This window comes from Lissotriton vulgaris, chromosome 2_1 (assembly GCF_964263255.1).
Source record: "Lissotriton vulgaris chromosome 2_1, aLisVul1.2, whole genome shotgun sequence".
Taxonomy (NCBI): domain Eukaryota; kingdom Metazoa; phylum Chordata; class Amphibia; order Caudata; family Salamandridae; genus Lissotriton; species Lissotriton vulgaris.
The window spans coordinates 228,121,111-228,144,628 of NC_141687.1; the positions used below are offsets into that span (position 1 = coordinate 228,121,111).

Here is a 23,518-nt window from a genome sequence, read left to right on the forward strand (position 1 = left end):
AACTCTAAGTATCAAATCAAAAGAGATGAAGAATTGTATAGTAATAAAAAGGAGAAAAAGAAAGGAAATTAAAAAAAAAGAAAGAAAGAAAGAAAGCATAATAGAAAAATATGTACTTATACTACAAGCAGGTGCTTTTTAAACTAAATAAAACTTGCAAACACGGCACCCCCTAAAGTCAGCACCCGGGGCAGTGGCACCAGTCTCAGCGCCCTAGAGCCGGCCCTGAGAAGGAGGTTCGGGATGAGTTGAGGGGAGGACAGAAGAGTCAGAGGGAAGGCTTCTTTGGGAGATCTGAATTGTAAAAGAGTTTTGATATGATGCATGGAGGGGTAGAGAAGGGAAGAGTCTAGAAAGGATTATTTAGGGGATCATAGTAGTAGAATGAGGTTTGGGATGAGCTAGGGAGTGGAGGTAGAGGATCTATTGAGCGTGGTATAGTGTGAAAAATAGGGTAGTGCATTGGAGAGAGTAGTAGGATGAGGTTTGGGATGAGTCAGAGTGTGGCGGTAGAGGCATCTAAAGGAAATATGACGCTTAGGGTGAGGGGCCATGCTAAATGATGGATTGCCGGTATTGTAGGAGGGCGTGTAAGAAATCACTTGCCAATAATGGTTTTCTTCTTTATATTTCTGATATAAATTCACAAAGTTTGGATTCAATAAAATCAAGGGCATGATTAAGGGCCTTTCCAGTATGTATGTGAGATGCAGAACTAGATACCTCTGGATAGGGTTCCCATTGAAATTATGCAAATACCCACAATCTTGTGGGTATTCACAAACTTCTTCTAGCACGTCTCCATCCTGGATAAAGTTGGAGGCTTGCTCCAGTCAATCACGGGAGAATCCACATTCAGAGTGTGCATGAGGAGAAAATATCCCCAATGTTGGTGGGGGTCTAGAGGAAAACAAAATCTGGAATAAAAAGCGTTTTCCTTATAGGGAATAAAGTTTTAAAAAATCATCACGTAAAAATACCCCTTTGCTGATTATTTATACATGTTAATGTACAGAATGTATATTTACACTTTCGTAACTATTAGTATGCATGTAAGTAAAGTACTGCTGGAAAGCTGAGTCAACAGCCGCTTTCATTGCTAACTATCGGAATTCCCAAAACAATATATAACTTTACACTAAAGGCTGGTGCAAATCTACGGGTCTAGATTAATAAAATCTCTTGTAAATTGTGCCCTCAGATTCAGCGGCGGCTGGCACAGGTAAGTGCAGTCGTGCGTGGAAGAGCACTGCAGGGGTGGGAAGACAACAGAATAGGTATTATTTATTTAACTATACCTATTCCGTCGTCTGTCGACTCCCCCCCCCCCCCCCCTTCACACCTCCGCCCTGCCCCGCCCACCACGTTTACCTGTACCGGCAGCCGCTGCTCATATTTCATTCTAGTTTCATGAATTTTGTTACCTCTTCTCTTTTGTTTAGCCAGATGATTTAATATCACAAAGACCCCTTGAATGTGCCTGTCTGTTTTGGAGGATACTTTCTTGTGCTTATTGTACTGAAATAGTGAAATAAAAAGAAGAAACCTGCACATATATTTTATTCATTCCTTAATTTGTGAAAACAAGCTTTGACCATAGCCAAAAGGTCCCACCTATGACATCGATTGGCTTCTGCAATGATCTGCAGCCATGCTGTACAGCAGCATGGCTAAAAATATTTTTTAGAAACCTCTGATGAGGCCAGCACTAATGGGATCTTTATTTAAAGAAACAGCCCACTAGCGCTGGCATTGCCATAGCCTTTTCTTATTTCGTTATTTTTAGCCGTGTGCTCATCATTCGCTCTTGCCAGTCCTCTTCCCACTACCAACCACGTCCTTTTCAACAGCGCTCCTGTCTTAGGCGAGACCTAAAAATAAGTACTACTGCCCAATGTTTTAAGAGGCAAGTGCCACCCGAGTGCCATTTTTCATGTCGGACACCTTGTGAGAAACCACGTTTGCAGCAGTCAGTTGCCAAGATATGTGACAGGTTTTCAGGTTTTGAAGTTGCTGGTTAGTGTGATTTTTGGTGTGGCTGGAGATTGCATAGCTGAGCCCACGCATAAGGCCTTAAATAATCTTGGTGGTATTTTTACAAACCACTCCAATATCACAGTGGAAAAAGTAATACCACTAACATGAACAGACCACAAAGCCATTTTCTTTAACCCCTTCAGCGCGGCGTGAATTTTCGCGCTGTGCTGAAGGTTCTAAGAAACGGGAGTGGCCGTAACGGAACAGTTCCGTCATGAGGACAGCCCAACCGGCACTCATGATGAACCGCTCCGTCATGAATACCGATGTGGTTAAACTTTCATATGTCAAAAATAACAAATCTGAGTCAGAGAGGCTGCTCCCTGCCAAATTTAGATCTTGGCATAAAATTAACAATGAGGATCTAATAGAGACGCTTGACAAAAGTCTAACTTTGCCAAGGCCAGATAAGAACATGGCAGCCGACAACTTTGTTGGATGGATCCGATCCGCTATTGGACAGCTGGCCCCAGAAAAAATGAACAAACTGAGGAGAAATGAAGCTTCAGCCCCCTGGTACAATTCAGATCTTAAACTTATAAAATCTAAGTGTAGACGCCTGGAGCGCGCATGGAGGGTAGATTATAGTGACTAGGCTAAACTTACCTACACACTAGCATTAGCTAAATACAAGGAAGCCATTAAAAGCATTAAGATGAATTATTTCACAAACAAAATTGAGGTGACCAAAAACTCTTCAAGAGAGCTCTTTAAGACCGTTACTGCTCTGTCCAAATTGCAACAGGCAAATCAATTTGCACCAGATCAAACCTTCTGTGATAAAATGGCCAATTTTTTTCAGACCAAATTTCAAAGCGTTTGACGAACTTGCAGGAAGGGTCCCTGCCCATACCATGGCTCTTATACCACTCTCTGAGAACTCTATCTCAGAGAACATTTCTTGTCAATTGACAAGTTTTTCAACTTTAACAGTAGACAAAGTAAACAATCTATTAATATCCACGAAATCAGGGTCCCTGACTGACCACTGTCTCCCTGTTATAATGCATCTGGCCTTGGACAAGATTAGTATTCAATTAACTCCAATTTTGAATAATGTTATTAGGTAAGACTTTTCCAGCTTCCTGGAAGAAAGCGTGTATAAGACCTATTCCAAAGAAAGCGTCTCTTGACCCTTCTGAGGTGAATAATTATCAGACCATGTCCCGCTTACTGCTTGCGGCCAACAGTTTAGAAAAATCAATCAACCAAGACCTAACTGATTACTTAGATGCCAATGACCTCCTAGATCCCACCCAACATGGCTTCAGACCATGACACTCCACTGAATCAGCCGTAATTATGACCATTAAGGAAATACGCAGACAGCTAGACAAGGGAGGAAGAGCCGCCCTTATTCCGCTTGACCTATCAGCAGGGTTTGATACTGTTAATCACCTGGTATTAACGCAGCGGCTGAAGGCAATAGGAATTAAAGAGGCGTCCCTAACCTTACTCACCTCGTTCCACTGCAAAGGAACATAGGGTGTGTTGGGACAATTTTAGATCAGAGAAGTTTTCTCTCCCTTGTGGAGTTCCTCAAGGTTTAGCACTGTGGTCAACCCTGTTTAATATTTGTCACTCCCCTGGCCAAGCTGACTAACGCTCACGGTTTCTCGCTGGCATCATATGCAGACGCCCCTCAGATTGTGATCTCGATTTTCTTGAGTGTGGAAACCGTGGCTGGGAGTTTTCACATCTGTCTGAAGCACAATATGGGGTGGATGCATCAGAGCTACCTTAAACTGAATACAGACAAAACGGAGGTCATGGAGTTTGGGAATGGGCCACCACTCTGGAACCATTCCTGGTGGCCAGCAGAAGCAGGTCTCTGCCGAACCCATTGGCAAAAGCAAGGAACCTCGAATCTTGTTTGACTATTAGAACTGGCTATTTTTGGTTGGCTAAGGCTGACGCCAAAGCCAGGCAGAAACCACCATTCTAGAGAGGGCAAGGGAGTGTCACGCCAAGATAACCCCTGCTCACCCCCTTGGTAGCTTGGCACGAGCAGACAGGCTTATCCCGGAGGCAATGTGTAAAGCATTTGCGCACGTACACAACAGCAACAACATCCTAGGCACACCACAAAAGGAACTCCACACGAGGTTATATAAAAATAACTTCTGTATTGTCAAAACACATCAGATAGTAATCACACAATATACATTGTGCCAATTGGCACGGGCAAAATTCACAAGGGATTATTTACACCAGGACCGGGCCACGTGGGCCACTGTCAGAATCAGCACTTAGTAGAAATAGCACTTCTAGAACATAGAATATAGGATATAAAATCACTGTAGCACAAATTAGCAAATATAGCACATAACCAGTAACCACTGGTAACAGGCAAGTACCACCTACGCAACCCTAACCACCTTAGGAGAATGTCACGCAGGGAACCAGGACCTCACCAGGACCTCCTGGACTAGAAAGAAAAACCACCTAAGTATCACAATACAATTAGGGGTATAAGCAAGAACACATTACACATGATGCATCACAACATTCAGAGGTGTAGGGAAGTAAAACACATGATGCATAAAACATACATTCAGCGGTGTAAGAACAAGGCACATGATGCATCAAAAACACATTCAGAGGTGCAGGGAAGGAAGACACATGATGCATAAACCAACACATTTACAGGTGTATGAACAAGGAAGACACATGATGCATAAAAAATTCCTAGGTGCCAGAACACAACTCAATAGCGCAAAAACACATGATGCCTAAAAACATTCAGAGGTGCAGGAAAAACCACACAATTGCGCCAAACTTACATAAGCCACCACCTGTGGCAGTCCCTAGGCCAACAGGCCTTGTTGGGGCTAGGACACCCTGTGTCCCAATGTCAGGGGCCTAAACGTGGCAGCTGCCCACTAAGTGCTGGGCAGCTGGATGAGGACATGGCCGCTCACTGGAGCCTCGCAGGCTCTGGCCAAATCAACTGTGTGGGCAGGGTGCCTCTCTTGGCTCTCAACAAAGGATGTGCCCCCTAGAGCCTTTCTGGGCTCGCAAACAAATTGACCCCACAAGCATCTCGGGACTCGCAAAACAAAGGTGCGGCTTGAGCCTCTCGGGGCTCTCAGCAAGAATGCGTTGGGTTAGAAAGAACAATGGTCATGGGTGGCCTAATAAGGTCCTGGTTGAGAAAATTATTTCTAGATGGCCTAAAAGGTCCAGATAAGAGAAATTTATTTCTGGTAGATAAGTTAGATTTGGGAGACAGTTTTGTAAGGTTACAAACAAAGGACTTTATTAATGCTTACACAGTTAAGTTTTTTCGAATGTTTCAGGTGCTCACACATGTGACAAAAGTGCTTATAGTGACTGAGTGAAATATAAAAAAAAAGTTATATACAAGGTGTCACAAGCAAGGGTATTCCCCGAAAAAATATATACAGTGGGGAAGGGGAGTTTTCCTTGCAAGGGTCGACGGCGTTTCGATCTAACATGACTTTAGATCATCATCAGGACGTGAGCTTTCTTTGCACATTGCGATAGATGTATTATCTGATTCAACGGTCAAGTTGTTGATACTTTGAGGTACTTTGCGGTATATGGTCCAATTAGGTTTTATTTGTGCCAAGAAATATTAGTTATTCATACTTCTAGGCTAGTTCTAGCTCAAGAAAAGGGGGTTTCTTCAGAGTCAGTAATGGTCCATTTACTCGTATTGCAGAGGTAGGGATATTCAATGGGAGCGGGTTTATTTATCCGGTATCATTTGGTGTCCTACGTTCCGGCGGGAATTGATCGCCGCGGTCCGTGGCGCGACTACCTCTGCTTCAGTGCTACGGCGAATGCGAGCGCAAGAATGCAGCCTCACTGTGCGGTGGGGTCCCTCACGAGGGACCCGGGAACACTTGGGGCGCCTTGAGCCTCTCTTGGGCTCTCGAGACAAATAGGCGCTTCTGAGCCTCTCGGGGCTCTGGACACAAATGTGCACGGGGAGCCTCTTGGGCTCAAACAACAACAATGCCCTTAACGTGGAGTCCCGCTCGGGGGACTCAGAACCAGGTGAGGCCCCACGGGCCTCACAGCGTCACCAGCCTCGCACTGGAGGGGAGGGGTGGGCACCGGCAATGTGCCCCGACGCCCCCCTCTCCTTCGATAATCACTCACCGGCTGTCCGCTGCTCTGGAGCTCCCGCTCTTAGGGGCTCCTGCGGCAGCATCTCTCCTCTTTTCCCAGGGCTCCCCTCTCGCTCTGGAGCCTTGGCAGGACACGGCAGGCTGCTTCCTGCTTCTTGGCTCCTCCCCCGATGACGCGGCGGGAGGCTTGGCCGGCTGGGCCAATCCCAGCGCGGCCTTGGCTGGTTGTCTGTGGCTTCCCTCACACGGGAAAGTTGAAATGCCGGGTGGGCACCGGTGAGAGGGGTGACCGCGCTCCCTGGCGCCATAGACCAAAGCAAGGTCCACAAATAGAGCGCTCCCAAGCGCTAGGGCGGAAATAAAGCGCTCTCAAGCGCTATAAGTACAATAAAGCGCTCCCAAGCACTAAAAGGACGATAACAAGCACCCTTAAGCGCTAGGAGTAATAGGGAAGCGCTCTCAGCGCTTGAAATCAAATACAGCGCTCCCAGGCGCTATGGGGTCAGAGTCCATCAAGCCCCCAAGGCAAAGACTCCCATAACAGGGGGTCCCAGCATCCATCAGGGGGATTCCAGGAAAGGGTCTCCAGAGTCCAGGACATCAGCAGTCCATCAGGTATCCAGGGGCTGGGCAGGGCCCAGGGGGGCAAGCCTTTCCCTGGGCCCAAGCAGCAGCACGCCCCTGTCAGGATTCAAGTCAGAAACAAGAACATTTTAGAAGGAGACACAGCACCTTTTTATACATTGAATTCCTTTGTCTAAAGGTGCAGGGTGGGGGAAAAACCAGGCGCAGCTGGTTTGGGAGCACTCTTGATGTGCTCAGCCCCTCACTCTATTCACTGGCAGGGCTAGGGTCGTTAGACACACCACAGGGGGCGCAGCCAGCATTGTGTGGGGGGAAAGCCCAGCCCTATTCAGGACCCAGCTGCACTCCTCCCCAGCCATCAGCATGCTAATCTCACACTCACCACCGGGCAGACCCATCATGACTCATGGAGCTTGGCATCCCAGCCAGCTCCAGCCAATCACACGTCAGCACCTTTACAGCACACGCACAGCCATGTCTAGAAGTGGCACTTCCACACTAGACACATACACGCTGCATACATAATTTCGCAGCATTCAATCACATGAGTCCGCACATACCAGACTCAAGCCTGTACACCCCACGCATCAGGAACTACCAGGGACACATACATTCCCCATGCATTCCTATGGGAGGGCAGGCCTATCTCACCACACGCACTCAGTGCGCACGCACTTTCCACTGGGACACAGTGAAAGTGCGCAGAAACCAAAAATCACTACTGCTGGGTCACCATTAAAAGCAAAAAGTTTAGGGGTGAACCTGCCAGAAGGGCCAAGTCCAACACAGGGATTTGGACTTGTGTTTGCGCAGTACCACAGCGACAGCTGGCCCCACTACAAAACTCTGCATTTTTAGATAGTCACATGAAAGGGGATTATTGTTTTTAAGTTTGCTAAAAATGTAATTTCTGTTGAAATGTGTTCTGGATTCACCAGAAGGGTGAGATCCAGTGGTGGCAGCGAAAATGTGTCCAGTATGTGTGTTACCTGTCCCTTTCCTGAAGTAATGGTACCTGTGTCACTTGTGGTCAGGTTGAGAAATCAGGGGTGGTAGAAACTGCCTTACGAGTCTGGGGGGGGGGGGGGCGTGTGTGGATGGATGGTGTGATGTGAGTTCTCTTGCTGAATACTTGTGTGCTCTTGTTTTGCTCAGATACCGAAGTCCTGTGTGTTGAACTTTTCCCAAGAACGTCTGCAGAAGTGGAGCCTGCTTTTTGATTTCTGTGGTCTGTTTAGAGACAGATTTTTTGGAGTAGGTAAGATTCTGGGAGGAGAGAGGCATAGGGGATGGAGTGATTCCAAAAGGAGTGGCTGAGGTGTCTCCCAGCCCAGTGTGGTGGAAGAGGTTCAGTGTAGCCCAGCTAGGTCTCGGTGTAGGGGCTGACGTCCTGTCTCAAGAGGAGAATGAGTGGGTGGGACTGCGTGTCTCCAGGAGCCCGAAACCCAGTGTCAGGGCCTGGAATGTTTCTGAAGGGAACGTCAGGTCGGGGGCCTAGGCTGTACCAATAGGTCATTTGAGGAGGATCTCCCAGAGTGTTTGAAGAACGTGGAACATCAGTGAACCGGGTTTCAGTAGTTCTGTTGTCTGGCAGTACCGCTCCAGTTGGGAGTGTGTAGAATTCTGGAAGGGGGTCAGAGGGAGTCTGACCCCTTGACCAATTAAACTTTGCAGGACAAATCAATCTTTTAACATCTTGCTTTTTTCTACTAAATATCTTGAGCAAAAGTTTGCCTTTTATTCCCTTAGATTCCAGGAAATCTGTTGTAGTTGGATTAATTCTCTCACAAATTGACTACTGAAAGTGCACTTTTCCTGGGCATAGATAAACGCCTACATGTAAAATTGCAATCCCTTCAAAATGCTGCAGCACCAGTGTTGCTCAATATCCCCATATCTCGAGCAGCATTAGAGAGCTCAATTGGCTTCTGGTCAAGCAGCGCATCAAGTTCAAGGCGCTATACCTGATGCATAAAGCATTATATGGTGGAGGGCCGTTGGACCTTCAGAATCTTTCAATGGCACTCCCCACGGCGGAATCCTAGATCGGCCAATAAAGGACTAGTCTAGGTCCCTAAAATCCAGAAAGGTTGTTGGGGAGGTAGATGCCTTTCCTATCAAGCATCCATACTTTGAAATGAATTGCCGATCAACATTAGGCTACAACCCACTAAACCATGGTTTAGGAAAATGCTTAAGACCTGGCTAGTCCATCAATAGGAAAGAAGCTCTCTCACCCAATTCTTTACATGTTTCCTTGCTCATCTAGCGCCAAGATGCCTCCGCATTCGTGCGCTCTATGAATCCCTTACTTACTCCCTTACTTACTTGGTCCTCTTTCTGCTCCAGGAGCTTGCTTTCACTTCTTGGCAGCATTTCCAGGGAGGTGGGATGGTTCTAGGGAAGTTGGTTGTAGTTTTGCGGAGGAGTGGGTGGCTGTCTCCTGCTCAGTGTGATTGGTTAAGTGTGGGAGGGTGTCAAGTGTGGGAGGGCGCCAATAGGTGGGAGGGCGCCAAGTGTGGGAGGGCGTCAAGTGTGGGAGGATCACAGTGGAGGAAGCGTGCAGGGAGGGTTCAAAGTCACGCGCAGGAAAGGCGTGCCTGTAATTCCTCTCTGCGCTCTGATAAAGCAAGTCACCGATGTGTGTGAATTTAAACATATGTAGCAAAATCTATTCAGCAGCAACCCTTTTTGTGTAGGCCTATTCTCTATAACACATTTAGAAGTCTATGATAAGGTGTAGGGCTGTGGGTATTCAAGTAACTGTTGCAAGTCACTTTTCATCCTTGAATGTATTATTGTTATATAAAGTACGAATTTATTTTACATAGTGGGAAGGGAGAGAACTGCCTTCTTTAGCTGAATGTGTAGAGGAAGGGGTTTCTCAACGGCTAAACTATTTTCCCTGTGGGCATGTTAAAACAATTGCATTGGCAAAAGCATATGTGCGCTTTATTTAGTCATGAATAATGTTTTCACATTGGAGCACTCCAGAAAAATCTAAAAATCTTTCACTATTGTATATTTCTGGAATACTACTTGGAGTCTTTATTTCTAGATCTACTTCATGGCTAGGGCTAAGGCTGTTGGAGCAAATGACTGACACTTCCACCTAATCTTTGTGGATTGGTCGCATAATGTTGAACTTTAAGAGAAATGAAAAACCTCTGCCAGCCATGTCCTGCATGTGATGGCTTTGGGTGTGGTTGCATCGAGGTGGTGGAGCTGAGATGTCCCTGCCTGCCTTTTGTTGCCGATGGCTCATCCTGGAAGTTAGAAACTGGATCAAACTCCCCAAGCCCAGAGCCCCTTTTCTCTCCTGTCTGCTCTCATTCAACCTTTTACACTTCTGTATGCTCGCGGTCAAACCCATTCAATAATACCTTGCATTGTGTATAGCGCTTCACACTTCTAGTCGCTGTAGAAGTCAGCACTATTACCCCTTTCAATATTACTCGTTTTACTAACATCAGAATGATGAAAGGCTGAGCTGGCCGTGACCTGCAGATCCTGATATAACTCAATAATAAGCTTGTAAGTCGCTGGGTTAGCCCTCCTGCTAAGCTCTTAGGAAGTTAAGGGAGATGGGATATGTAGTGTTTCGCTTTGTAGATGGACCACATTTACAAACCTGTGTAATTCTAATAGGATAAACTGTTGTTGCGGTGTTCCATATGGTAAAAAGGTAACACGAAATTTGCTTAGCAGAAGAGTTTCCTCCGATGGGACCTGCTGGTCTTCTGCCCACTCCCCTATCTGAAGTTGTCAAAAGATATTGAAAATATTTTTATTAAAGATCGACGTTACGTCACTTAAAATGATTTCATAATTCCAACAATAATCTGGAGTGTCTTCTGTGTTTATTTCCCAACAACCTGTTCCAACACAGAGCCCAACAAGGAAGGTTATAATATTTAACATTATTTTATGGTCTTAGAAGCAAAAAGGCAGCGACGGCTCGTGGAGGGAGTTACGGTGTGGCAGGAGGGCGGGGAGGGGGAGGGGCAGGGCGGAGGTTGCTAAAAACCGGCATATGGATAATTGCAGGTAAGTAAACAATTTAATTAATAAAACGAATTTCGTAGCTCGCACTGCATTGCGATGCAAGGCGCACTACGAAATTCGTTTTATTAATTAAATTGTTTACTTACCTGCAATTATCCATATGCCGGTTTTTAGCAACCTCCACCCTGCCCCTCCCCCTCCCCACCCTCCTGCCCCACCGTAACTCCCTCCACGAGCCGTCGCTGCAAAAAGGGCAAGTGGATACCTCTCACAAGCTGCTGCTTTACAAAACCAACACATGAAGAGAGCTTGCTTTCTGTAAAAGAGTGCCCTGCATAGGGGAATGCTGTTTTGTTCGTGCAGTGACCTCATTTCGCATTGTGTCGCTCGGCATACATTAAGTGAAACGTCCTCCGCCTCCAGTGAGGGGAAGTGCTCAGTCTGCCTCTGGGCAGTCAGTCTTGGTTAGTTTGCCTGCTACATAAGTTTTCCATTTCTGTAGCTTAAGGGTGACCCATGTTCGACCGTGAGGGCAATATCCACATGCTTTGCACTTGCACACAGTGGGTCTGATTCCAGGAGCCTTTTGTCTGTGGACGTTCTATTTACATACAAATATGACATGCTTCATGAATGAAAATCCATGTTTGGTAAACGCAACACCTGAATGTGCACGCTTAAAGAATTTACATATGCATAATGCCCGAAAATTGTGTTCAACTGTGCATAGGTTAATTCTCCTGGGGATGCGGCGGTGGGCTAGAAGGTGGAAGTTTGTTGGTATTACAGGACGGTGATGGTCAAGAATGTGGGAAAGCAATGATAATTGTGGGTGGATATTCAGAAATTTGTTTCTTACCCATTTTCACACTGGAAAACGCTCGGATAACAGATATTGCAGAAGTAGATCTCTTCGCAGGGTGGAAATGGGCTGGGAACACCACAAAAGTAATTAAGACTCAGGGAAGGCAGTTTTCAGCCATGAAAAGTATTTTCCCTGATCGGAAAAATACAGATGCATACATATGAAGGTGTAGTTCCACAGCAAGAGGTGTACCTGGAACAAGAATAGATTGGTGTGCAGATAGGAGTGGGGATTGTTCAATGGACTGTGTGCAGCTTTATAGAGGCCTGGCTTGAGCACCACCAATAACTGGATTTTATTATTTTTCTCATGTCTTAGTTGGTGACAAGGTCCCAGCTGATATTCGACTCATCGAGATAAGATCCACGACTCTCCGGGTGGACCAGTCCATTCTCACAGGTAAGGGTGGAGCGGGTGGAGTTTCTGTTACAGCTTCGCTGTCGAGTGTGCCTGGTTCTGGGCTTAGATTGGGCTGCAGCTCTATTGATGGCACAGCTCAAGTGGGAGGTTTTTGGATGGTTTTTACAGCAGTGAATGGTTGCAGTCTCTCCATACTACATGCATATGTATGTACACAAAGTGAAGTACTTCTTCCCTTGTATATTACATAGGGACGGGATAGGATTGTACTCTACACTGGATGGTCTCTTTAAATTAATGTATTTTTTTCTGCTGGCGTTTTTCTTGTACATAGATTGGGGGCTTCAATTTGACACTGGCCAAAAAATGACAGCCTATAGGCGATACTTATAGATACTTAGATGCTGGAGACAGGAGGTGCGGAATATGAGAAACACGCATGATTAGTACATACTTTTTGCTGTAAACAGTTTTGAAATGCAGGTCATGGCCAGTTTTATAGGGCCATCAATTCTCACATATTCGCCATTACAAAGGATCAATAGCATTTCTGATCAGGAAAAGAAAAGAGTTTAGGTTAAAATGTAAGTGAAAACATGATTTTACCAATTTGGAATTTCAGTATACAGAATCATGTATTTTGGGAAAAAGGTAATCAGAATCTTTTTTTAAATATTAGAATTAAAATGTGTGTGTATTTATTAATGACATCCTTGCTTTTACGGGGGCTTATTACAAAACATTATGCATGTCCCTGGTTTGTATTAATGCAAACCAGCTAGTGTAAAGCAGTGACTTACTCTGTTTACTCCGTTACCAAAAACAAGCATTGGTAAATAGGTCTGGCACCCATGCATCCAAGCATCCATGCACTGACTCATTCTTGATTTAAACCTCTGACACAACCACAATAAAAAATACAAGATTAACAACACATCCAAGACAAACAAAAAGAACACAAGTAAAACACAGAAAAACTGTTCCCATTTAAACATGATCAGGAGATGATTACAATAACGACATTAAATATTAGAGTAGGTGTTGTTCTTGCAGAGGCATTGTACATAGTCTATCATTTTAAAGTTCCAGCATTACTTTCATGTTTAGAACCAATGCGCTGGCCATCTTGCAATGGTAATACAGGGAAACACTATGGTCAACAGCATTTAATAAAAGTTGCTTGGTTTAGAGGAAGTGACCACATGGGGTTGGACACACTGTGGATACAATGATTGGCAAGCAAGAACTGCCTAGAGAGCTGTAGTATCCTCTTTAAAAAAAACAATTTAAAAAAAAGATGCACAGAAATGAAAAAGGAACTATAAAAGGAGGAAATTGAAAGCGAAACGAATAACCAAGCAGCCCTAAAGCGGCATCACACTAATTTGAGGTAGATATCCACATGCGATCAGGAAATTGCGTCATTCACAGGATAAGAAATCAAATGACTAATGTGGGCTGAGTCATTACCCGAGGCACTGTGCTGTCCTGTGTGGAAGCAGAGTGTAAATGACACGGAGAAACACCAATGGCAGAAGAATGCTGAACCACCGGCCCTCTTTGTAGCTAAATGAATATATTCATATATATGAATGTATGTATCATATAATGATTGTTTTTATTATTGCAAATTCCTAGCAGACAGCTAAGCCTGCCAGGGCTTCCAAAGAGATTCAAGCAATAATCTATTTCAGTGGAAATCTTCTATCTACAGGGTTTGCTAAAGGGGATATTCAACACCAAAGGTAATCTGTGAGATTTCATGTCACAAGTTACCTACCTGTAGGCTGTAATACAGATTATTAACAATCCACCCTTAAATACCTACTGACTTTATTTTATGCTTATCACAATCAATACAGGTCTGTAACCTTAATTGTTGGCTTGTCATCATAACCAACTCAGACCTACTGTGTTGGGCGTAAGCTTTCCCACAAGGCAACCATCAGGTATAGCTTAATAAAATTACAAATATGTAAAATTATACAGTTTTGAAAACAATATAAAATCCCTGCTAGTAGAGCATTGTAAGGATTACCGTAGATGCAATCTTCTATTCCGATGATTTGTTCAGTAGGTCAACAAACCCCTTGACTACTAGAGTAATCTGGGAGAGTCTGTGTAACAAAATACTTGCCTTGGTGTAATCTCAATTACTCTGGCGTAATTTGTGTGATTTCATGAATTTTGCTTTATGCTGGTTATGGGAAATTTCAGAAATGACGCCATGTAGCATATTTGCATCTCCATTTGTGACAAAATTATAGTGCAGGAGCCAAGGAACAAAGCGGACAACTGGAACATGTGTGTCTGTCTGCTATCTTTTAATATGTCCTTGCGTAAAAAATTGACAAGAGGACACATTTACGCTAAAATGCACTGCTAATGCCGCATTTTCATTTTGCATAATTGCCCCCAAATTGTGTGCAATTAGGCAAAAATTACGCTAAATTTGCACACCCCTACAAAATACCTGCATACAGGATTTAGCACAGCTAATAACTATAAAGCATCAAGGGTGGACTGAAGGAAATCTCACTTAACACAGAGTTCCAGTCAGTTCAACGTTTGCGCACTTCTTTTCCAGTACCTGCCACTGTTTGGTACCATTGCTCAGTAGAAGTCGAATCAATATGCCAATAGAATGGTGCACCCAAAGCAATTGTAGTCCACAATAGTTTTCAAAGTGTATTCCAAATTATTTTGTTCTTCCTGTAATTCATATGATAATTTTTTAAACAAAGCAACATCCAGCCAACGCGTTTCGTTCAAAAGAATGTTTAAACTTCACCAGGGCTATATACAACACATAAACAACATAAAGACAGTCATATATAAAACTCATTAAAAACACAATATCACATTTTCTGAAAACTCAAAAGTGCTGCAAGGAAGAAAACTACAAATGTGCAAATAAGTTAAGGACACCCTGGAGATGTGAAACCAGTAAACCTTTAAAGAGTTTATTATGCCTGTTTATAGGATTAAGTGTTGCTAATGTGGGATGTCACCATCCTTATTAAGACCCCCTCATCTGCTAATCCCATTGTAAATTTTAATAGACCCATGCAAGAATAACATTTCAGATTAGGTTTTACAAAAAGATGGGGATTTAAGACGCGTACCTCTAATTTGTTCATATTGCCATCATTACTAATCCGGAATTCCTTAAGATTCAGTGTCCAAAACCTTGTGCTCATGGATAATATCTGTCTATTCAGTATGTTCGTACAGGTTTGTCCAAACAAGGTATTTGGAAAATTGTATCTCCCTGATGGCACCTGAGGAGATTATATAATACATATCAACTCATAATGATAAAATTGTAATAGCCTGACAAGACGTTAAACCAGCTAACAATTGGGAATTTATAATGTAAAAACCCCTACTATCGTATCTTGTTCCTGCTGAAATTAACATCAAATCATATCTGTATCTTGCTAGTAGTTCATAATACACTAACAGTATTCTTATGACAGGAGTTAAATATGATAAACTGCCCCAAGTCATGTCTGGTTCTATTGTCTCCATCGCTTCTATGCCCCCAATGACCCAATGAGACCCCCCCTTGAGTGGGTGCCCAACATCTAAACACATGCCTGTTAAGATAGTCTGCAAGATTACTTGTAACTAAGTACCTGTTTACAGAATGTGACCTAGTGTGATGACAATCCTCTGTTAGAGGTCCATTGGCTTTAACAATTGTTGTTTGGAATAAATAAGCGGGGCAAGCTGCCTTTGTTGTAACTTTTCATGCTAAACATACCAGACCTATGCCGTCTGGCATATTTTTTCCTGCACACCACTCAGGCCTATACGGCTTGTCAACATATGCAACTCAGGCCTACTGTCAGCGACGGCTCGTGGAGGGAGTTACGGTGGGGCAGGAGGGCGGGGAGGGGGAGGGGCAGGGCGGAGGTTGCTAAAAACCGGCATATGGATAATTGCAGGTAAGTAAACAATTTAATTAATAAAACGAATTTCGTAGCTCGCACTGCATTGCATTTTGCGATGCAAGGCGCACTACGAAATTCGTTTTATTAATTAAATTGTTTACTTACCTGCAATTATCCATATGCCGGTTTTTAGCAACCTCCGCCCTGCCCCTCCCCCTCCCTGCCCTCCTGCCCCACCGTAACTCCCTCCACGAGCCGTCGCTGCCTACTGTACTGAGCGCAAGAATTCACACAGGGCAACCATCAGGCGTTCATCAAATTACAAAGGTAGACAAAATTACAATTGCTAAAGCAAAGTACAGTGCAAATCTTTAATACCCATAGTTTATCAGAGTGCAGTACCCAATACAAAAACCTCTGCCTGCTATGGCAGTCTGTGAGATCCCATGTAACAAATGTCTATTTGTAGGCTTTATTGCAGAGTAATAGCAATCCACCCTTAACTACCTGTTGACTTTAACATGTGCTTTTCACAATACACAAGACCTACTGCCTTTTTCATTACATTTCATAATAAACAGATCAGGCCCATAGCAATGATCATTACCATAACCACCTCAGTCCTGCTATATTGAGTACAAGATTTGCCACAAGCCAAAAAGTGCAATACAAGCACTCTTTTTAGTGGAACCACGCAACTTTGGCCCAATCGAATCCTCAATTCCGGAAAACAAACTTGTGGGTGAAGCCGAAGGCTCTTTCTCCGCAGTATTGTAAAAGCTCTTTTTTGTTCATCAGATATGTTCCACTGACACCCTGGAGTGCCATTAAGGTCTGGGATTGTTGTACTAACACAGTGTGTATTGAAGGGAGCCAGCAGACAGAGAGCGGTATTGTTGTAAAGTAGTTCCTAAAATAGTGCAATGGAGTGGAGGTGGAATTATACACCCAAACATTCAACAGCATTATGCGAGAGAGGGATACTCCACTGGGCTGAGTCAACATGTAATTGACAACGTCTCAAGCCAATGGCATAAAGGGGCAGCCCCAAAGCTCCCTTTATGTTTATTGTTAACAGTAGAACTGTTTGACAGGACTGCGGCCAGCCCAGACATAAAAGGAGCCATGTCTTCAGCTCTTTTCTAAGAAAAAGAACTGGTCTTAAATAACCTTGGAAAAATAACGAGGTTCAGCATTTGGTGGCTGTAATTGAAATGGATTTCCTTCTGTGTAACATTTACAAAAAAACAGACCACTCACCTCATCCGGAGTCAGATGATATGACAGAGAGAAACACTATCAGACTGCGTGCTGGTATTCACAACGAGAAGTATGTAAAAATAAACGGGACCCACCCATTTTGGATGTTAAGGGGCGCCAAACGCAAGGTGGTGCCCGAAAATATGGTTTATGATGCATGTTGCCAGTATTGACAACTTAGAAAACATGCATTGTGAGGTTGTGCAATCCCTTCTGCTATTCTTGCTCTTACAGACACTATACGACGGAATAGTATGCCACTTGCTTGCCAGCCTGCAGGGCTGTACACTCCACTCTGCAACAAGCAAGTGGGGCACTAGAGCAGAAGAATGAGGCGGGAACAGGAGGGTGTGTGAGGGGGAGAAATGTAAGGAAGAGAAATGAGGGTACATTGTGTGCGTTAAATGTTATTGGGGAGACTAAATAGAGAAAGAAGAGAAGAAAGGTGGAGCGAGAGAACCAGAAAACCATGAAAAGTGGTATTAGGAGAAAAATGAAGGAAAGCTGGAAAGAAAAGAGCGAGAGAAAATGAAAGAATGAAGAGGTACTCAAAGAGAGCAGGGTCCTAAGTAGATAATGTCAATTGATGGTGGATGAAGGGTGAGTTGTGTTCTACATACATTATGTAGAGAAAGTGTCCTATTGAGAGACTTGACTCTATCAGCCTGACAACTGCTGAGGTGCATAGAATAAAGCGTCCTGCTGGTTGGTGTTCTAGCCTTTATTGTTTACATTGGAAGGCCTTATGCACCAACTTGGGAGACCCGCTGGTGGAAGGCTAGGGGATCAAGGTGGCGGGGCCATGCTTTAGACTAAACTTAATGGAATTAAGAAGCGGTGTGCAAAATCTGTAATTTAGACAGGGAGTGTAAATAAAGAGCCCTGTGATGTAATGCAAATGAAGCTGAAAAAGAGACACAGCCTCGCGGCCGTGAAAGTGAAAGCACGGCCGAGAGACGGATTCCTCTGAAGTCTTACGAGGCGGCAGATGCGAGTGGAGCGCATTCCAATTAAGTCTGGTGCGAGGCGTGGGGGGCGGTGGAGGGGGAGCAGGCATGAATAAAGCGTCCTGCTGGTTGGTGTTCTGGCATTTATTGTTTACATTGGAAGGCCTTATGCACAAACTTGGGAAACCCTCTGGTGGAAGGCTAGGGGATCAAGGTGGCAGGGCCATGCTTTAGACTAAACTTAATGGAATTAAGAAGTGGTGTGCAAAATCTGTAATTTAGACAGGGGGTGTAGATGAAGAGCCCCGTGCATGTAATGCAAATGAAGATGAAAGACATGGCCTCGCGGCCGTGAAAGTGAAAGCACGGCCGTGAGACGGAATCCTCTGAAGTCTTACGAGGCGGCAGATGCGAGTGGAGTGCATTCCAATGAAGTCTGGTGTGAGGCGTGGGGGGGGGAGCAGGCATATGGGGTGTGAGTGAGGCCAAGCGCGCGCCTGGGGAAGCTTCCTTCACGCTCCAGTACACAGCATGCATTGTGAGAAATCCGCTTGGTCAAGAGAGTTTGTTCTAACACAATCGTTTTGAGTAGTAAATTACTCGACCTAAAAAGATACAAGATCCGTGCAGCTGAGCTCGAACACGCATGAGTGGCGTTAGCTCTTCACAGTGCGCATGCTGACCGGGTGATGTGGTAGAAGGTGTTAACTCAAAGGCATAATGTAGATGCTGCCGTGCTGGGCGCTTTACCCATGCTGCTAATTATTTAGTATATCTCTGAGACAGCCAGCCTTAGTTAAATATTAGTGGCTTCTCACAAAAATTTGAAAGGGGAGCATCAGTTTTGTTGCACCGTGGACATGAAGGGGCATAGCATTGCCGCATATATTCAGGGTGTTTAGGCCACGAGACTGGCTTTTATAGTCTCTAAGGTTGCTGACCACGGTGGTGATTTAATGTATTTTTCCTCCATTGCTATAACTCATCACCTAATACTTCACCTGTGAGGAATGCGAAAGCGATTGTCTAGTGGACTTTGCCACCAAGCCAAGCTTCCCTTTAGCTGCTCCCCAATCAACACCCTGACATTTTAATGTAGTCTGCTTAATCTTTTATGATTCATGCTTCAGACACGTTTTGAAGTGCAGTCTGCTACGTGCAGGAATATATCCGAAAAGGAGCTCTCTGTGCCTACTGTCATGTCAAACATGCATTGGCAAAAACAAGTAGGCCTGGTTTGAATTTTGAGACCGAACAATTTGCTGTACTGAAAAAGAACATATGGTCCTGTCAGAGCATCACGATTCACAGAATATTAGTTCTTTAGTAACTCAATGTTTTGAGGTAAGAATCCCCTTTAGATCAGAAGTGCATTATAAAGAACTTAAAGAAAAATCAACCAGAAACATATAAACTATATAGAAGAAATACACATCCAGAAATTAAATTCTATTACTTGCATGTATTGAGGCAATCGTACATCTAGAATATTCATGTATATAATAATGGAGGCTATTCCATTTGTGCAAAGGTTATAAATGCTTGTGCAGTGTGACGAGTGAAAACGTTTTGACAGGGAATATAACATACATGTTAAAAATGCAGTGCATAATCGCCTGCATAATGCATGTTTTGAAAGCTATGATGTAGGATCCATTGCATCCTTTACATTGTCAGCTGGCTCTGGCAACAGGCAGTGAGACAACCCAACTCAACTATAATATGTTATTACAGTTTAGCAGCTGTGTACATGTTTTATTAAAGGTGACTAGTGACTTCAGAAAACAGCTAGCAGTAAGGAAAATCGAGACCAGCTTTTGTACAGAGATTGCAGTATAAAGGACCTCTGCTATACGATATAGGTAAATACCTAGACACCACGGAGCTCAGCCATATAGGGAAGATTGTGTTCCCTTACATAGTTAAGGAAGAGAGAGATGACTTGTAACATGCTTGTCAAATATATTAGGGTGTATTTTATTCCATATAATATAGGGTCACACCATCAACGTCCTTCAACCCCTCTGTGTTAAACAGTGTTTTCCCCTTCTCCTGTAGAAGATCTCCCCATTGCAGGCACTTAGAATTAATCAGAAATGTGTTCTCTGACAGCAAATACACCACCATGCGATGTGTAGTTTTTCGTTTAAAAAAGTATTTGACTGAACTTCAGAAGTTCAATAAATAAACATACTATATTAAATATCGTCATATCAGAGAACGTGGTTTTACCAGAATGTCAGTTCAGAGAAAGGGGGAGTCATCACATTAATTAACTTTCCTGTTTAACGCCAGTGACTCCTAGGAGTATCGCTAAATGATTTAAATCCGTTTAAAATGCCATGTCACATTAAATGTGACTTTGTCAGCCAAAAAGGTAATTTCTCAAATATATCAATAATCACCGAAGTATTTCTCATGGTCTGGGCTCCCCGTTGTGATGTAGTTGACATGTTCAAGCTAGGCGTGTTCAAACTTTCCTAACGCAAATAAGAATTAATAAAAATGGACCTCTTTTGTGCCCTATGCAGCATTGAGACATGCTTCTGCAATGAGGGGGTGCTTGGCAGAACTGTGTAATGGCATTGCCCGGCAGCCTTCCCCAAGTCCCAAGCTGCCTCAAGTCCTGTGGTCCCCACTGCCACACGGCTTGGCGCTAGGCTGACCAGACGTTCCGGTTTTGCCCGGACATTCCCGTTTTTTCACCTGCTGTCCCAGCAGATTTCGGCAATTTTGGCTCAAGTCCTAGTTTTTATAGAGGGTTGACTGAAAAGAGCGAGGGACACTTTTTTGGGTGTTCTAAAGCTGTGCTTGTTAGCAGCTGTTATAAGTAAGCAATTTAATTAGTAGGTAGGATGTTGGTTACAGTGATTCAATTTTTAAATGTTCTTAATGCATCTTCTGTGATCATATGTTGATGAGAGCTGTCATTTCTGTGCCATTCCATGGATGAAAAATTGTAGTCCTTCTATTTTTCCAAAATGTCCTTATTTTTTGATTCTCAAGATCTGGTCACCCTACTTGGCAGCCGTAGCCTTAGTCGCCCTGCTCCATAATGAGATCCTCAGTGCTGGCCCCTTGCCTTCCAGACACTGCACCATCAGGAACATCTTAAGGATGTTTGGGGCCCTGGGCCAAACATATTTTGGGGTCTCCTTTTCATAACAGAGCTGGATTTATGATCCAATCCAGCTCGTTGATGCCCTCTTTGGCTCGGTCATTGACAGTGAACAAGCACCCTGGCCAAATTCTAAATGTGTTTGCATCTAATATTCATGGACAGTGACTTGTATTCTCCATATTGTAACACAGGAGCAATCATTAATATTACTGCAAATAATCTCTGTGACACCCTCCCATTTCTAATATGTGTGGGCCTGTTTTGATCTAAAAGAAACTTTTTTCTGGATGTTGCATGAAACAAAAACACAATATGTTTCTCCAAAACGTATGTAATAGATTTTCACACATCATCCACATTAAAAATAAATTGACGGAAAACGGTATTTAAAACAATCTGCTTAAGAATTATTCAAGGCAATCAGGACAAGACTTTGCAGAACAGAGTGGCTCTATCAGGGTGCCTCCTTGAAGGCTGATGCCCTGGGCCAGTGCCCACTTTTCCCATGCCTTAAAACGTCTCTGTGCACCATCCCCAGTGGTGTTCTTGACACTCCTTACTTGGTGACCATGGGAGTGTTGCAGACCACGACTATCTCCCACTCCAGGAGGTTCCATCCACGAGAAACCCTAGAATAGGAAATTACCAGCAGTGAGGTGGGCTGGGAATTTTTGCTAGACCACGGTGGACTGAGTAAAGTCTGTAAACTTCACTCATCTTCACAAAAAACTGCCATAATCTGGAACTGCCATAATGTGGATTTCATCCACCATATTTAGAATGGCGGACAGCCGTAAAGATAGCTTTGGTTAATGAGCTATTTGATGATAAAAAATGATATTTACTATTACACTGTCTACTATGTAGATTCTGCTTTGGAGAATGATTTGGTGTTGGTGAGTCATCTAGGCTCTTGCATTTCTACTGCAGCATTTCTATCAACACTGTCAAGGTTCGAAGGGTGCCTACAGTTTTACATATTTATTGGCTGGGACCCATGGATAGATTGGATTTTTTTCTCTTAATGATGGTTGGACTCAGGTACTGCTAGGACCTTATCTTCCCGTAAGAGGAAAATGCTTTCAGTGATCATGTCTTTTGCTGCTTTTTAGCTCAGTGTCAGATACCATGTTTTGCATTGCTGGCGGGAGGGTGCTACCCCGACCAGCGCAAACCTCCTAATGTCTTATATAGGTCCTTATGCTGCCCGCTATAGGGCCCCTGACTAAGGGCTACACCCACGGCGAGGACATTTCAGCCAAATGAGGTCTGAACCTTAAAGGATAATAACACAAAACCCAAATGCTAGAATAAATAAATAAAATGGAGGAAACTAGCCAGTGTAATTTGCATCAGAAAGGCCCCATGATGACACCCAATAAATAACGGACACAGACTCTGCTGCTATTTATCAAGCAATCTCTTTATGTCCTAGCTCGAGTGCGGGCTAGAACATAAAGAGATCTACCTGGGTGAAGCCCGAAGAAAGGGAAAGGAACACTGGATGACACAGTAAACACCTGGGAGCAAACATTGACTGTGACCACAAATAGGCCAAGTCTGCCTTTATTGGGGCCTGCAGACCAGACTGCATTTAATCATTTACAAATCCTGCTTCCAGGGATTTCCCAGTCTTTTTGAGGGCTCTTGGTGGGAGCCCCTGGGCCATCTGAACTGCACTATTCAATGAAGCAGACAGCGAAAGATGAAGATCTGTTCGACCAGGTTTAAAGAGTGATTGACTACAGAGCACCAGCCACATACTGTTCATGGGTGGCAATCAAAAACATCACCAGGCCCCAGACCATCGCGAAATGCTGAAGCTATGTTGTTAGAGCCTCCGACCTTTACATAGGAACAACTCATGGCAAAATCTTTCTCTGGTAGTGTAACTAGAATATGGAACTCCTTACCCCCGAAACTATGGACCACCACCTCATTGTGGAAAATTCAAAGAGGGGCTGAGTCCCCTTCTCCTACAAAGACGTTTTGGCCAATTTTCCCTTTGCCATCCTCCCCATGATCATGTAACCTCCCAGAGATTGAGACCAACTGCTCTACCTCTGTCTCACTACCCACAACCTCTAACAATCTGCAAGTCCTTGTCTTTGTAATAATTGAAACGAGCAAATATCCCTCTGTTTCTATGTGCCATTTTGTGGCTAACGTAACCAGCAACTTTTTGAAACTTTTTATCTCTTGTAATGAAACCTGTTTTATTTGAAAGTGGTCAAACCTCTTTGGGCAGTGTATATGTGCTGTTAAAACATAAGTAAGAACAATGTATGTGGAATAGAAATGTTATGAATGATAACGATCAACAAATCAGTGCCCTGAAGATGATT

At 43.9% G+C, this 23,518-nt stretch overlaps 1 protein-coding gene across 4 annotated transcripts in view; it reads left to right on the plus strand.

Annotated features, from left to right (window-relative positions):
* ATP2A3 (ATPase sarcoplasmic/endoplasmic reticulum Ca2+ transporting 3) overlaps positions 1-23,518 on the plus strand; it is a 504,701-nt gene that overhangs the window by 246,683 nt on the left and 234,500 nt on the right. For all 4 annotated transcript variants that reach the window (XM_086954808.1, XM_086954806.1, XM_086954807.1 and 1 more), the window contains one exon: positions 11,908-11,988. In XM_086954808.1, coding sequence (XP_086810934.1) covers positions 11,908-11,988 — 81 coding nt within the window. The remainder of the gene's footprint in view (positions 1-11,907; positions 11,989-23,518) is intronic.